At 33.4% G+C, this 13925-nt stretch overlaps 2 protein-coding genes across 2 annotated transcripts in view; both read left to right on the forward strand.

The window, feature by feature from the left end:
- Nucleotides 1-334, forward strand: part of LOC141325811 (myopalladin-like) — a 27442-nt gene extending 27108 nt beyond the window's left edge. Inside the window, exon 19 of the mRNA XM_073834541.1 lies at nucleotides 327-334. Within this exon, the coding sequence (XP_073690642.1) occupies nucleotides 327-334 (8 nt within the window). The remainder of the gene's footprint in view (nucleotides 1-326) is intronic.
- A 1175-nt stretch (nucleotides 335-1509) lies between these two features.
- mypn (myopalladin) overlaps nucleotides 1510-13925 on the forward strand; it is a 31296-nt gene continuing 18880 nt past the window's right edge. Inside the window, exons 1-5 of the mRNA XM_073834542.1 lie at nucleotides 1510-1827; nucleotides 1888-2420; nucleotides 11138-11313; nucleotides 11418-11463; nucleotides 13460-13919. Coding sequence (XP_073690643.1) covers nucleotides 1510-1827; nucleotides 1888-2420; nucleotides 11138-11313; nucleotides 11418-11463; nucleotides 13460-13919 — 1533 coding nt within the window. The remainder of the gene's footprint in view (nucleotides 1828-1887; nucleotides 2421-11137; nucleotides 11314-11417; nucleotides 11464-13459; nucleotides 13920-13925) is intronic.

Consider the following 13925-nt stretch of genomic DNA (forward strand, 5'->3'; position numbering starts at 1 on the left):
AGGTATATTTGTAGCAATAACCAAAATTGCATTTTATGGGTCAAAATTATCGATTTTTCATTTGTCAAAAACTCATTAGAATATTAAGTAAAGATCATGTTCCATGAAGATATTTTCCTACTGTAAATATATCAAAACTTAATTTTTGATTAGTAATTTGCTAAGAACTTCATTTGGACAACTTTAAAGGTGATTTTCTCAATGTTTAGATTTTTTGCACCCTCAGATTCCAGAAATTATTAAATAGTTGCATCTCAGCCAAATATTTTGTCCTACAAACTGGAAATTATAAATGTGTTGTTCCAAATGTGTTCTGATATTCACAGGGCACTAAATATATAATGATTGATCTTATGATTTAAGAGAAATTCTGTTGTGTAGAAAAAAATTAAATGCTTAATGTATCTGCATTTTCATATTTTTAATGAAATTGTTTTTTATTCTTCAGAAATATAAGTTTTTTTTTTTTTTTGGAGTGCCTAAGTTTAATATACACTGCCGCTCAAAAGTTTGGGATCAGTAAGATTTTTAATGCTTTTTAAAGGAGACTTTTCTGCTCATCGAGGCTGCGTTTATTTGATTAAAAATACAGAAAAAAGGTAATATTATTGCAATTAAAAAGAATAGTTTTTTATTTTAATATACTTTAAAATATAATTTATTTCTGTGATGCAAAGCTGAATTTTTAGCATCATTACTCCAGTGTTTAGTGTCACATGATCCTTCAGAAATAATTCTAAGATGCTGATATATTATCAGTGTTGGAAACGGTTGTTTGGAACCTGTGATACTTTTTTCAGCTTTCTTTGATAAATAAAACATTAAAAAGGACAGCATTTATTAAAAAATAAATGCTTTTTAATGCCTCTTGTACATCGCCTAATTATCTTTTGGGAGAAGCCTCTGTCATTTCCGTTTAAAAAAAAAAAATTTGCTGGTTGAAAATGCTTAAAATGTATCTGCATTTTCCTATTTTTATTGAAATCGGCTTTTATTCTACAGAAATATTAGTTTTTTTGGTTAATGCTTAAGTTTAATATACACTGCCACTCAAATATTGGGATCAGTAAGATGTTTAATGCTTTTTAAAGGAGATTTTGGACTGTGACAGTTTGCAAAGGGCATGACTAATTTTGGGCATGCCACTTTTTGTTCAAATGTAAATAAAAGCTGAGAAATATTTTTTTCCACAATGATGCCTCTTGTACATCGTCTTATCTTCTGGGAGAAGCCTGTGTCATTTCCGGTCAAAAAAAAAAAAAAAAAACTGGTTGAATAAAAGTAACTTTAAGTCAGAATTTGCCAGGGGTATGAATAATTTCAGGCTTGATTGTATATTTAGAAACATAAGACTTTTGCTGAAAGCTACTATTAAAAATGACTGGGTTAGCAGAAAGAATTTGAAAAAACACTTTTGTCAAAAGTCCAAAAATTCCCCCAGTTTCACCGCAGTAGATGATTATTATTGTCATCTCAATGTTCTTAATCTTTCTTTTTGTCTTCAGCAACATGCAGGAGAACAGCATGGATCAGCCCACATCCTTATCGCAGCTTTTGCGTGAGAGTTACCTGGCCGAAGCCCGAGCCCATCACAGACACGGCGAATCCAGCTGCATAGACAGCCCTCGCCGCCTGGTCTACGGGACGCTCAAAGAAAAAGCGGATGATTCCGGTGGGAAAGTGGATCCGCAGTTCCCAGACCTGTCTGCATTCCTGAGCCAGGAAGAACTGGACAAGAGCGTCGATCTGGCCTGCAAATCGTTCAGCAGTGATCCCCGAGAACGTGAGGAGAGATCTGACGCACATCCACCGATGAGCCAGTGTAGTGTTGCTTCCAACAATCCCGCTCCAGAAACAGAGGTCATTTCAGAAAGACAAACCATCCAGACTCCCATCCAAGACAATGTGATCAGAAACGTCAGAAGCGCTAGGGAACCTGCACCGGATTTCAAAAGACCTCAGAGAAACGCTCCATACGGCTTGGAGACCCAATCCAAGAAGGAGTTCCTCAACAAAGCAGCTGATTTTATTGAAGAGCTTTCATCTCTGTTTAAAGCCAACAGCTCGAAGCGAGTTCGCCCTCGTTCTTGCAAAACCCACCGGAGCCGATGCCAAAACAAAACCCAGCTCGATGGCACCTTGTACTCTGTTAATGCAGAAGATCGAGAAAGACCTATAATGCTTAACCAACAGATGGAGGAGCCGATGGAGAACAGTCGAGTCACGGAGGAGCCCCAGGAACCAGAACCAGAACCGGAGCCGGTGTGTGAGGAACCGGCTCTGATTCAGCCTGAGCGCTCTGAGGAACCTGTGTGTGAACCTCCACAGTTTATACAGAAACTCAAAAGCAGGGAAGTTCCTGAGGGAAGTAAGGTCCAGTTGGATTGTATCGTCAGAGGACTGCCTGCTCCTGAAGTTCGGTGAGTTTGAACTGCTTTTATTGATGCACACGATTAGTGCATTTTTTGTTACTATTGCTCATAGAAAACAGCCACCTTGTAAATGCATAAAATAGTAAGAAACCTTAGCAGCTGCTCTGGGGGGGGAAACTTTAAATAATTTTATTTCAGAAATTGCTTGTGAATTTCACAAAGGTGACCCTGGACTACAAAATCAGTCACAAGGGTCAATATTTTGAAATTGAGATTCAAGCGAGATGAATAAATAAGCTTTCCATTGATGTATGGTTTGTTAGGATAGGACAATATTTGAACACCTAGAATCTGAGGATGCAGAAAAATTGCCTTTGAAGTTGTCCAAATGAAGTTCTTAGGAATGCATATTACTAATCAAAAATTAAGTTTTGATATATTTACGGTAGGAAATTTACAAAATATCTTCATGGAACCTGATCTTTACTTAAAGGATAACTGTTGCCAAAATGCAACCTGGGGTGTTTTTTTACTGTAAACGAGACAAACTTATATGTAAAAGCATAATTACGACAAACGAGCCGTTTTTGAGATTGACCGTGATTTAGTTTTGTGGTCAATGGCCGGTGAATGGGAATACTAGGGGCATAACTTTGAGCGCATCAAAATCGATATTTTTACAACACTAAGAAGGCTCGACACACCATGAAACTTTGCTCGAAGTATCGCCTGGGTCGCCTTTTAAAAAAACATTAAAAAACGCACTGTTCAAAACTTTTGACTGGTGGTGTATCTCGAACACAAAAGAAGATATTTTGAAGAATGTTGGTAATGAAACTATTCATTTAAGTTTAAATAATTGCATTTGATATAAATTACACTAGGTACCAAAGTGTACTTTTTCACAAGTGAGCTATAACACCATAGCATCTTGGCAACAGGTTTTGCTAGCAAATGCATGATCTAGTTTCTCAAGCATTGGGTATGAGCACAAAGACGTCTTGTGAAAGCTGAGCGTATAACATGCAGTCTGAGCTCAGCCATTCTAATTTTGCCGCATCGGAAATATGATGCTATGAGAATGCAGGCGAAATTATCAGCCTACATCTTTAGTAGAGCACACTTTGCCAAAGAGTAGAACAGTAAACAAGATATTAAAGGGGTACAGAGATTAGCAAATTATTGAGCAAGTAGTGCGGAGACGACTGGGAACAGCAGTTTTTACTTTGGCACAATTTAAGAAATAAACCACACAAAATGAACTTTCTTACAAAATGGTGATAATAATAATGTTTGTTTACTAAAAGCGGATTTGCAGATGAAATGAAATCAAAAACTCCTGGCTTGAGGCTCTGTGAACTTTAAAGAGTTATTATCTTTCAGTCTCAGAGAACTTGTAATCATAAGAGCTGTGTGACTCAGATTGTGGAAATGTGCTGCTTAAGCTGGGATATACAGCTTGTGCTTCTCTGGAAACTGAACATCTGTCGTAATATACATGGTTTAGTCCTCTAGTGTGATAAAAAGACAAAAATGGATTAGAAAAGTTTAACTACAAATAGACTTAATAATACGTTATGTACATATTCTCTGTTCAGCTATGATTTAAATACGACTAAAATTTGTTTGAATAAACTAAGTTTTTTCCCCACTACTTCGTATAAATTGATCATGCATTTAACTTTATTTTGCATTTAATAACTACATATAAATTGATCATGCATTTAGCTTTTCTTGTATTTAATACCTTTTTAAAAACTGATCACACTTGTAATGTTTTTGCATTTAAGGAATTTATATAAATTGGTCATACGTGTAACAATTTTGCATTTAATATCTGCATACATTGGTCATATTTGCAACTTTTTTTACCCATAACTGCATATAAGTTATCATGCATTTAACTCTTTTTGCATTTAATAATTGCATATACATTTATCATGCATTTAACATTACAAAATGATCATGCATTTAATTTTTTTTTTTTTGCATTTAATCATTTAATATAAATTTGTATATATTCCCTAGTGAAAAATATATATAATAAAATGTATTTGCTAAGTACACTGCAAATATGTGTATATACAATCTACGTATCATGTACTTTGCTAAACTGGAACAAATAATTTTGTACTTAATGCACTTTAATTGTGCGAAAGTAGTGCTAAAGTCGAACTGAAGATATACTTAAGTATATTTGATTTAGCTAAAATGGAACTATTGCAAGTATATTTTAGGTGCACTTTAAATATTTTGCATTATTATTTAAAGATCCTACATTCCTCATTAATAGTGACATTAAAACAAATTTTACGGTTAAGAATATTAAGAAATGTTCATTGTGCACAAGTTGTACTCTAAATAAAGCTTAATTACAATTTTTATATCTGTAAGTCTTGAGCCATATGTCAGTGAATTTGTTAATTAACTTGAACTATCCACTTTTAAAAATAAAGGTGCTTCAAAAGGTTCTTCACAGTGATTCCATAGAATAATTATTTTTGGTCATTCAGTCAAAGGCTCTTTAAAGAACCATCTCTTTCTTTCCTTTTTATAATCTAAATAACCTTCTTTCACCACAGAGAACCTTTTGTGAAACAGAAAGGTTCTTCAGATGTTAAAGGTTCTTTATGGAACCATTTAGACAAAAAAGGTTCTTCTATGGCATCGTGAAGCACCTTCACTTTTAGGAGTGTACTTAATAGATTTAATATGCATTTATTTTATACTAAGTTTTGCATTTGACATTTTTGCATTTAATAACGACATATAATCATCTGGCATTTTCTATTAGACTCTAAAAACAGTGTTGGGGAAAGTTACTTTAAAAAAAATAATGCATTACAATATTGACTTACTCCCTAAAAAAGTAACTAATTACATGACTTAGTTACTTTTTATGGAAAGTAATGCATTATGTTACTTAATATAAAAAGTTCTATTTTTGGCAAATGTAAAAGCCTTAAACGCCAGAAGAAAAAATGTCAACTCTTTAGCAATAAAAAAAAAAAAAAAGATAATCTTGAGTAATTTTTGCTTATTAGTATGGATGAATTGGATCATCGAAGGTCGGCAGCAAAGACATCGGTTAATAAAATGGCATTAAATACATAAAGAATATTTGTATTATTTAACATATTTAATTATTGCAGATGTGCGTTGAATTTCACAGTTTTTATTCATTTTGAAAAATACTGTATCTGTTTTTTAAGTGAGTGAGATGAATTATTGCATGTTCACATTTATTCTAGAACTAAAGTAACATCTTACTCACAATTTCTCTCAACATGGGGACAGGAGAGCTTTTAATCAATAAATGGGGCAAAAAAGAAACTTGCATTACTTCTTTAACTCAATTCAAAAGTAATGCGTTACTTTACTAGTAAGTAACGTAATATTATTATGTAGCTTGCGTTACCCCTAACACTGTCTGAAAAACCTCCAATACTTCTAAGTTCTAATTTATTTTAGTATAACAAACTATATAAGATTATCCAATTAATGAAGTGATTTCCATAGTTTAAGAAGTTCTTTCCTACACATCATTATGGTTATCAGTGTGTCATTGGTGAAACGTTAGTGTAACATTACTCAACACAAACTTCCCACACTGAAAGGTCAAGGAAACCCTTGCTTTTTTGAGCGTGTCCGTGTGACAGGTGACGTGTTTGGACAGCTGTTCGTTACAAGCGGTCAGCTGAGCGAGAGACTGTGATGTCAGAATCATTAGATCATCCTCCAGTGACCCAAACTTCACTTTTCAACATTTTGTTCAAAGCACAATTTAAGAATGTTCACCCGACTTTAACATGACCAATCCTGTCTAAAAACATTTCACTTCATAATTCTTCTCTAAATTTTCCAAAATCCTAAAACTTTATTTTAACGTTCTAAATTAGTAAATGTAAAAATGTAAAATTGACAAGAGTGTCTCTCTCCGAGACAAATGCCTGCTACATAGCTGACAGATCTATTAGTGTTGGTTGTGTTGGTGATTGTATGAGAGGGCGTTCTATATTTAGCTCTAGGGATGCTGCTGCCGTCCGGTTTTGACAGGGGTTCCTGTGCCGCGGGTGAGTCGAGAGGAAAAATAGACTGAACAGGTGCAGATCTAGCTCTGGATGTCTTTCCCCCACAGCTCAGGCTTTCAAAGTAGAGTCTTACTCATTAGAAATGATCCTCATTGGTCATGGATCAAACCCAGCACATTTCAGCCATGTTTCGGCCGTGGAATGAACCACAACTCGTCTCTTCAGAGTCGCTTTAAATTTCAGGGAGGAAATTTTAGGAAACGGCAGGAGTTGAAGTGAAATAATGTTTTGGGTAAGACTGTGGTAAAGTTATATTTGTGAGTTCAGGAATATCTTTTAGCTCATTGATTTATTTCTGAATGAACGCTGTTGCACTTTGTCTTGCTGATGTGTTTTTGGATGATTTGTGAGATGCATTGAATTGCTTTTGAACATCTTCTTTAACACTAACTGATATATGCCAAAAATAACTTCATTAGTGACCAGCTTGGCATCTGATAGTCAAACAACTGTAAGTCTGTTAACTGATTTTTGCCATTAAATGCCTAAATTAAACATTGGTTAATATGCAGAATGTCAAATATGATGAAGGGACATAATAAATAGTGATTAAATGCAAAAAAGTTAAATGCATAATCATTTAATATGAAGCTATTAAATGCAACTATGTTAAGTGCATGATAAGTGTTTATGCAATTATTAAATGTAAAAATTAATGCATTAATGCAAAACAAAAGTAAACCAAAAGTAAAAAATATTTCCACAACTCGACTGAATGAACGCTGTTGCACCTTGTCTTGTGTTTTTGGATGATTTGTGAGATGCGTTGAATTGCTTTTGAATATCTTCTTTAACAAAAATAACTTCATTAGTAACCAGCTTGGTATCTGATAGTCCAACAACTGTAAGTCTGTTAACTGATTTTTGCCATTAAATGCCTCAATTAAACATTGGTTAATATGCAGAATGTCGAAAATGATGAAAGGACATAATAAATAGTCAAAGCTGCCTAACTAATGTCTAAATAAAGGTCACAAATAGCAGTACTTCAGCACAATTAAAGTGCATCAAGTACAAAATTATTTGATCCAATTCAGCAGAGTAAAGTACATACTGCGTAAATGTATTTGTAGCATACTTCATTTTAGTATATTTATTTTCCACTAGGGCATTTATACAGTGATTAAATGCAAAAAAGTTAAATGAATGAAAATTTTATATGAAGCTATTAAATGCAGCTATGTTAGGAGTTGAAGTGAAATAATGTTCTAGGTAAGACTGTGGTAAAGTTATTTTAGCTCATTGATTTATTACTGAATGAATGCTGTTGCACTTTGTCTTGTGTTGCTGATGTTTTTTTTTTTTTTTTTTTTTGATGATTTGAGAGATGCATTGAATTGCTTTTGAATATCTTCTTTAACACTAACTGATATATGCCAAAAATCACTTCATTAGTAACCAGCTTGGTATCTGATAGTCCAACAACTGTAAGTCTGTTAACTGATTTTTGCCATTAAATGCCTCAATTAAACATTGGTTAATATGCACAATGTCAAAAATGATGAAAGGACATAATAAATAGTCAAAACTGCCTAACTAATGTCTAAATAAAGGTCACAAATAGCAGTACTTCAGCACAATTAAAGTGCATCAAGTACAAAATTATTTGTTCCAATTCAGCAAAGTACATAATGCGTAAATGTATTTGTAGCATACTTCATTTTAGTATATTTATTTTTCACTAGGGCATTTATACAGTGATTAAATGCAAAAAAGTTAAATGAATGAAAATTTTATATGAAGCTATTAAATGCAGCTATGTTAGGAGTTGAAGTGAAATAATGTTCTAGGTAAGACTGTGGTAAAGTTATTTTAGCTCATTGATTTATTACTGAATGAATGCTGTTGCACTTTGTCGTGTTGCTGATGTTTTTTTTGTTTGTTTTTTTGTTGATGATTTGAGAGATGCATTGAATTGCTTTTGAATATCTTCTTTAACACTAACTGATATATGCCAAAAATCACTTCATTAGTGACCAGCTTGGTATCTGATAGTCCAACAACTGAAATTCTGTTAACTGATTTTTGCCATTAAATGCCTAAATTAAACATTGGTTAATATGCAGAATGTCGAATATGATGAAGGGACATAATAAATAGTCAAAACTGCCTAACTAATGTCTAAATAAAGGTCACAAATAGCAGTACTTCAGCACAATTAAAGTGCATCAAGTACAAAATTATTTGTTCCAAATTCAGCAGAGTAAGTACATACTGCGTAAATGTATTTGTAGGATACTTTGCATGAAATAAATGTACTGGAAATTCATTTTAATATATTTATTTTTCACTAGGGCATTTATACAGTGATTAAATGCAAAAAAGTTAAATGCATAATCATTTAATATGAAGCTATTAAATGCAATTATGTTAAGTGCATGATAAGTGTATATGCAATTATTAAATGTAAAAATTAATGCATTAATGCAAAACAAAAGTAAACCAAAAGTAAAAAATATTTCCACAACTCGTCTCTTCAGAGTCGCTTTAAATTTCAGGGAGGAAATTTTAGGAAACGGCAGGAGTTGAAGTGAAATAATGTTCTAGGTAAGACTGTGGTAAAGTTGTATTTGTGGGTTCAGGAATATCTTTTAGCTCATTGATTTATTACTGAATGAACACTGTTGCACATTGTCTTGTGTTTTTGGATGATTTGTGAGATGCATTGAATTGCTTTTGAATATCTTCTTTAACACTAACTGATATATGCCAAAAATCACTTCATTAGTGACCAGCTTGGTATCTGATAGTCCAACAACTGTAAGTCTGTTAACTGATTTTTGCCATTAAATGCCTAAAAAATGTGGAATAAAAATGTGTCTGGTGTCATTCATCCATTTGGTGTTAAAAATTGCTTGCTGTGTTGTGTGTGCATGTTGAATAGTTTTTCAATGACATTTAATGCTCATTGTTATTTTCTATAACAAATCAGAAGTTTTCTAATAAGCTTTTGCTAAATAAACTATTTTTTTCAAGAGAATCCTGCCTGAAAATGGACATTTAGTCTTTATTTTTGTTAATAGAGATATTTGTGACATTTATTTTGACATTAGCTAGGCAGTTTTGACTATTTATTATGTCCCATCATCATATTCAACGTTCTGCATAGTAACCATTTAATTTGTTTGCATCGTTTGATAGTGATAGACTAAAAATTTAAGTTTGAGATTTGATGCAGTTTATATCTGCTTAGATGATTAACATTACACTGTAAAAAGTTTTCACCAGTTTCAACTTAAAAACTTAAGTTTAGCAGCTGCCTTACAATTTTAAGTTAAATCAACTTAAGTCATTTCAACTCACAAGTTAAATCAACTCATTTTTTATTGTAATAAGTTAAAATGACTTGTAGTTTTAAGCCGATTTGGCTTAAAATTTTGAGGCGGCTGCTGAACTTAAGTTTTTAAGTTGAATCTGGTGAAAACTATTTACAGTGTAGTGTCATTTTGTGAATTCTTTTTTTACTTTTGTTTTGCATTAACGTATTAATTTTTACATTTAATAATTGCATATACATTTATCATGCATTTAACATTGTTGCATTTAAAAGCTTCATATTAAATGATTATGCATTTAACTTTTTTGCATTTAATCACTTTGTATAAATGCCCTAGTGCTAAATAAATGTACTAAAATGTATTTCAAATACATTTATTTCATGCTAAGTATACAAATACATTTACATATTATGTACCTTGCTAAATTGGATCAAATAATTTTGTACTTGATGCACTTTAATTGTGCTGAAGTGGTGCTATTTGTGACCTTTATTTAGACATTAGTTAGGCAGTTTTGACTATTTATTATGCCCCTTCATCATATTCAACATTCTGCATATTAACCATACGTTTAATTTGTTTGCCTAGTGTGCCAGTCATAAACTGAAAATTTCAATAATATGCAGCTGGTTTGATATTTTATGCAATTTATATCTGCTGAGATTATTAACATTAGTGTCATTTTTGTTAAATCTTATTTTTTTTATTTTTTTTTTTGCATTAATGTATTAATGAACCTACAAAACCACGACTAGTGCATGGCATTCATTTGTGTCACTAACACACTTAAAATTAAAGTAATGAATTAAACATGCATTGTATTTATTATAAATAGCCTAGGCTGAAACTTGTAGATCTTTGTTTTAGTCTCTTAATGAAAGTATACAACTAAATGTACATTCATTAGATTTTCAACTGAGGTCAAATTAAAAACGAAAGCATGCAGACATGATTTAGACATTATTTGTGTGCAGGTTTTACACTTTTATTCATTAATTTATTGCATTGTATTGTTTGTTTTCGTAGATACAGTCAAACCAGAATTTATTCAGACTGCAACATTTCTCACATTATCACAGTTTATTTCATGTAGTTTAGAAAATGGTAATAAAATATGACAAGAACGCAGAGTTAAACTGTGTCAAAACAAACCATGGTCAGGTCAAAGTGTCAAATGAAATTTTTGGTCCCAAATTTGATCAGTTTTACTGTTAGTCTAGTGTATGAAGATTTTTTTGGCTATAATATGTCACAGTGTACTTTATTTTGAAATCCTCACTTACACAAATGTCATGCATCCACTAGTAAAATATTATTAAAAATATTATCTAAATAATTTTTGGTTTGACTGTATGTGCTCCTGTCCAGAATGTAATTTTCTGATTGTGTTTTCCAGGTGGTTTTGTGAGGGTAAAGAGTTGGAAAACAGTCCTGATATTCAGATCATCGCTAACGGTGAGCATCACACTCTGATCATAGCAGAGGCGTTTGAAGAAGACACAGGCAGATACTCTTGCTTCGCCTCAAACTTTTATGGCACAGACTCCACCTCAGCAGAAATCTACATTGAGGGTAAGTGCAATAATTATTGGCCATTTAATATGAATGACTAAATGATCGCAGCTGCAGTTTGAAATTAAGATTGTAAGATTGAAGAAATTTTCTTTTTTGTTTAGGAGCATCTTCATCAGATTCTGACGTAGAACAAAACTTTCAAGCACAGTGAGTTTGTAGACTTTCCAACATGAAGTCATGTGATAAGAATTGAATTTTAAAAAAACCTACGGAGCCCGGGAAGTCACCTGTAGGAGAAAAAACTATCTGTGGCAACAGTTTTGCATTTCATTTATAAACCATATGCAAATTCTTAAACGGTTCCCTTGGTTTAACAAATCGTGCCCACAGATGAATAAATCATACCCATGAATTTCTCTGATTTTGTAAACCGTACCTTTGTTTTTGGAATCTGTACCCACAAATTCATAATGCGCATGCTTTCCCAATCCATTCCCGCTGCATTGTATTGTGTTCATTATACTTGATTTTTCATAGTAGGCTATATGAGACCATGATCCGCACTCACAAAATAGTATTCTTTTAGCTTTATTTTACATTAATCATCAAAATAAAACACCGCCGCCTACATTTTATCCTATAGCCTAATAGAAGAATAGAAAATTTCCTGAATTTTTTCGAGAAGAGAAGGTAAAAAGCAATACAAACAAATAATGTACAGATCATGTTGTCATTCCTTTCTTTTGTTCTCTAACTGAATGCAATATAATAGACCCAGTTATAATAATAACATTAACAGTGAAGCATGCATCTACCTCTGGGGGAAAAGATTAGTATAAAGAATCACCTTTAGAATGAATAGCACGCAAACACATTTCCAAAACTGTAAAGGGTTATGTAAAAATGGTATTGTTTTATGATGATGTTTTCACTGTCTTAAATGCACTAAATTATTTAGCCTATAAATTAACCTGATAAACTCTGTTGGAGTCAAGCAAAACGTCACTGGGCCCACTCATCATTTTAATCATATGCTAGATTTAATTATATCACATGGAATTGATTTTACTGATATAGATATCGTACCTCAAAGCGTATTGTATTGTATTGTGCATGCTGCGTATTACTGATGTTAACTATATAGCTCCGCGCTATCGTCTGGGCAGAACTATTGTTCCTGCTACCAAAGATAGATTCACAAATAACCTGCCTGATTTATCTCAACTGCTATGTGTACCAATAAATGCAAATGAACTAGACAAAATGACCAGTAACATGGGCACTATCTTCTCTAATACATTAGAAGCTGTTGCCCCCATCAAGCTGAAAAAGGTTAGAGAAAAATGTACTATGCCATGGTACAACAGTAATACCCATTCTCTCAAAAAAGAAACTTGTAAAATTGAGCGTAAATGGAGAAAAACTAACTTTTTAGAATTGCGTGGAAAAACAGTATGTCCAGCTATAGACAGGCTTTAAAAGCTGCTAGAGCTGAGCATATCCACCAAACTCATAGGGAAAAAAAAAAAACAATCCAAGGTTTTTATTTAGCACAGTGGCTAGATTAACAAATAACCAGATGCCACCTGACCTAAATATTCTTGTACAGTTTAATAGTAATGACAGATTGTAGATTCTACAACATCTGATACTTCAGCGTCTTCCATTGTACCTAAAGAAAAATTGCAGTGCTTTACAACTATAGAACAGGAAGAACTAAATAAACTTGCTGTACTACTAAAATGAATCGGTGAGTACAGTTTACAAACCTGCAGGAACAGATTGTGAAAGTGTGCACGCGGATTGTGGATTTGTGGGTATGGATTAAAAACCAAAGGTACAATTTACAAAATCTGAACTCTCGGATTGGAAATGAGTGGGTACGGTTTATTAATCTGTGGGCACGATTTGTTAAACTGAGGAAACAATTTAAGTTCATAAACTGAGGGGACAAATTGCAAAACTGTCACTCCTACAGGTGACTTCCCAGGCTCCGTAAAAACCTGATGCACATCTAAATTTTTGACTTTGTATGTTTCTGCACACACATTATTTGTGGTATCTGTGCAAAATCCAAGACCACTGACAAACCTGTATTTTTTTTTATTTATCAAAGCACATGAAATTATGCATATATATGACCCCCTGCAGTGCCTTCATTGACCTCCAGGGGTTTAAAACACATTTACAATGACTTTTTCAGGGTTAATAAAAAATTTACTCAGCCCAAGCCTCCCGTGGTCCCGGTAGAGCCCAGCGCATCTGCTGAAGATGCCACATTGACTATAACATCCACCTTCGCTGAACCACAAGAACCTTCTGAAGCAGAATCAGTGCCACTGACTGAACTCATTGCTGACCCAATCTCTAAGCAGGAAGATACAGAACTTCTGATTTCCAAGGTCCTCAGCTCTGAAATATCTGTACTAGAACCAACTGTAGCTGAACTAGAACCAACCGTACCTGAACTAGAACCAACCGTACCTGAACTAGAACCAACAATACCTGTACTAGAATCACCAACGCCAATATCTGAGGTGGAGCCCACTCCACCTATTCCTCCACTGACCATTGCACCACCAGCATCACCATCACCACCGTCGCCTCAATCCAACCAAAGTATCTCTGATATACTGTTAACATCTCAACAGAGCAATCCTGAGGTACAA

This window comes from Garra rufa, chromosome 2 (genome assembly GCF_049309525.1).
Source record: "Garra rufa chromosome 2, GarRuf1.0, whole genome shotgun sequence".
In the NCBI taxonomy this organism is placed as follows: domain Eukaryota; kingdom Metazoa; phylum Chordata; class Actinopteri; order Cypriniformes; family Cyprinidae; genus Garra; species Garra rufa.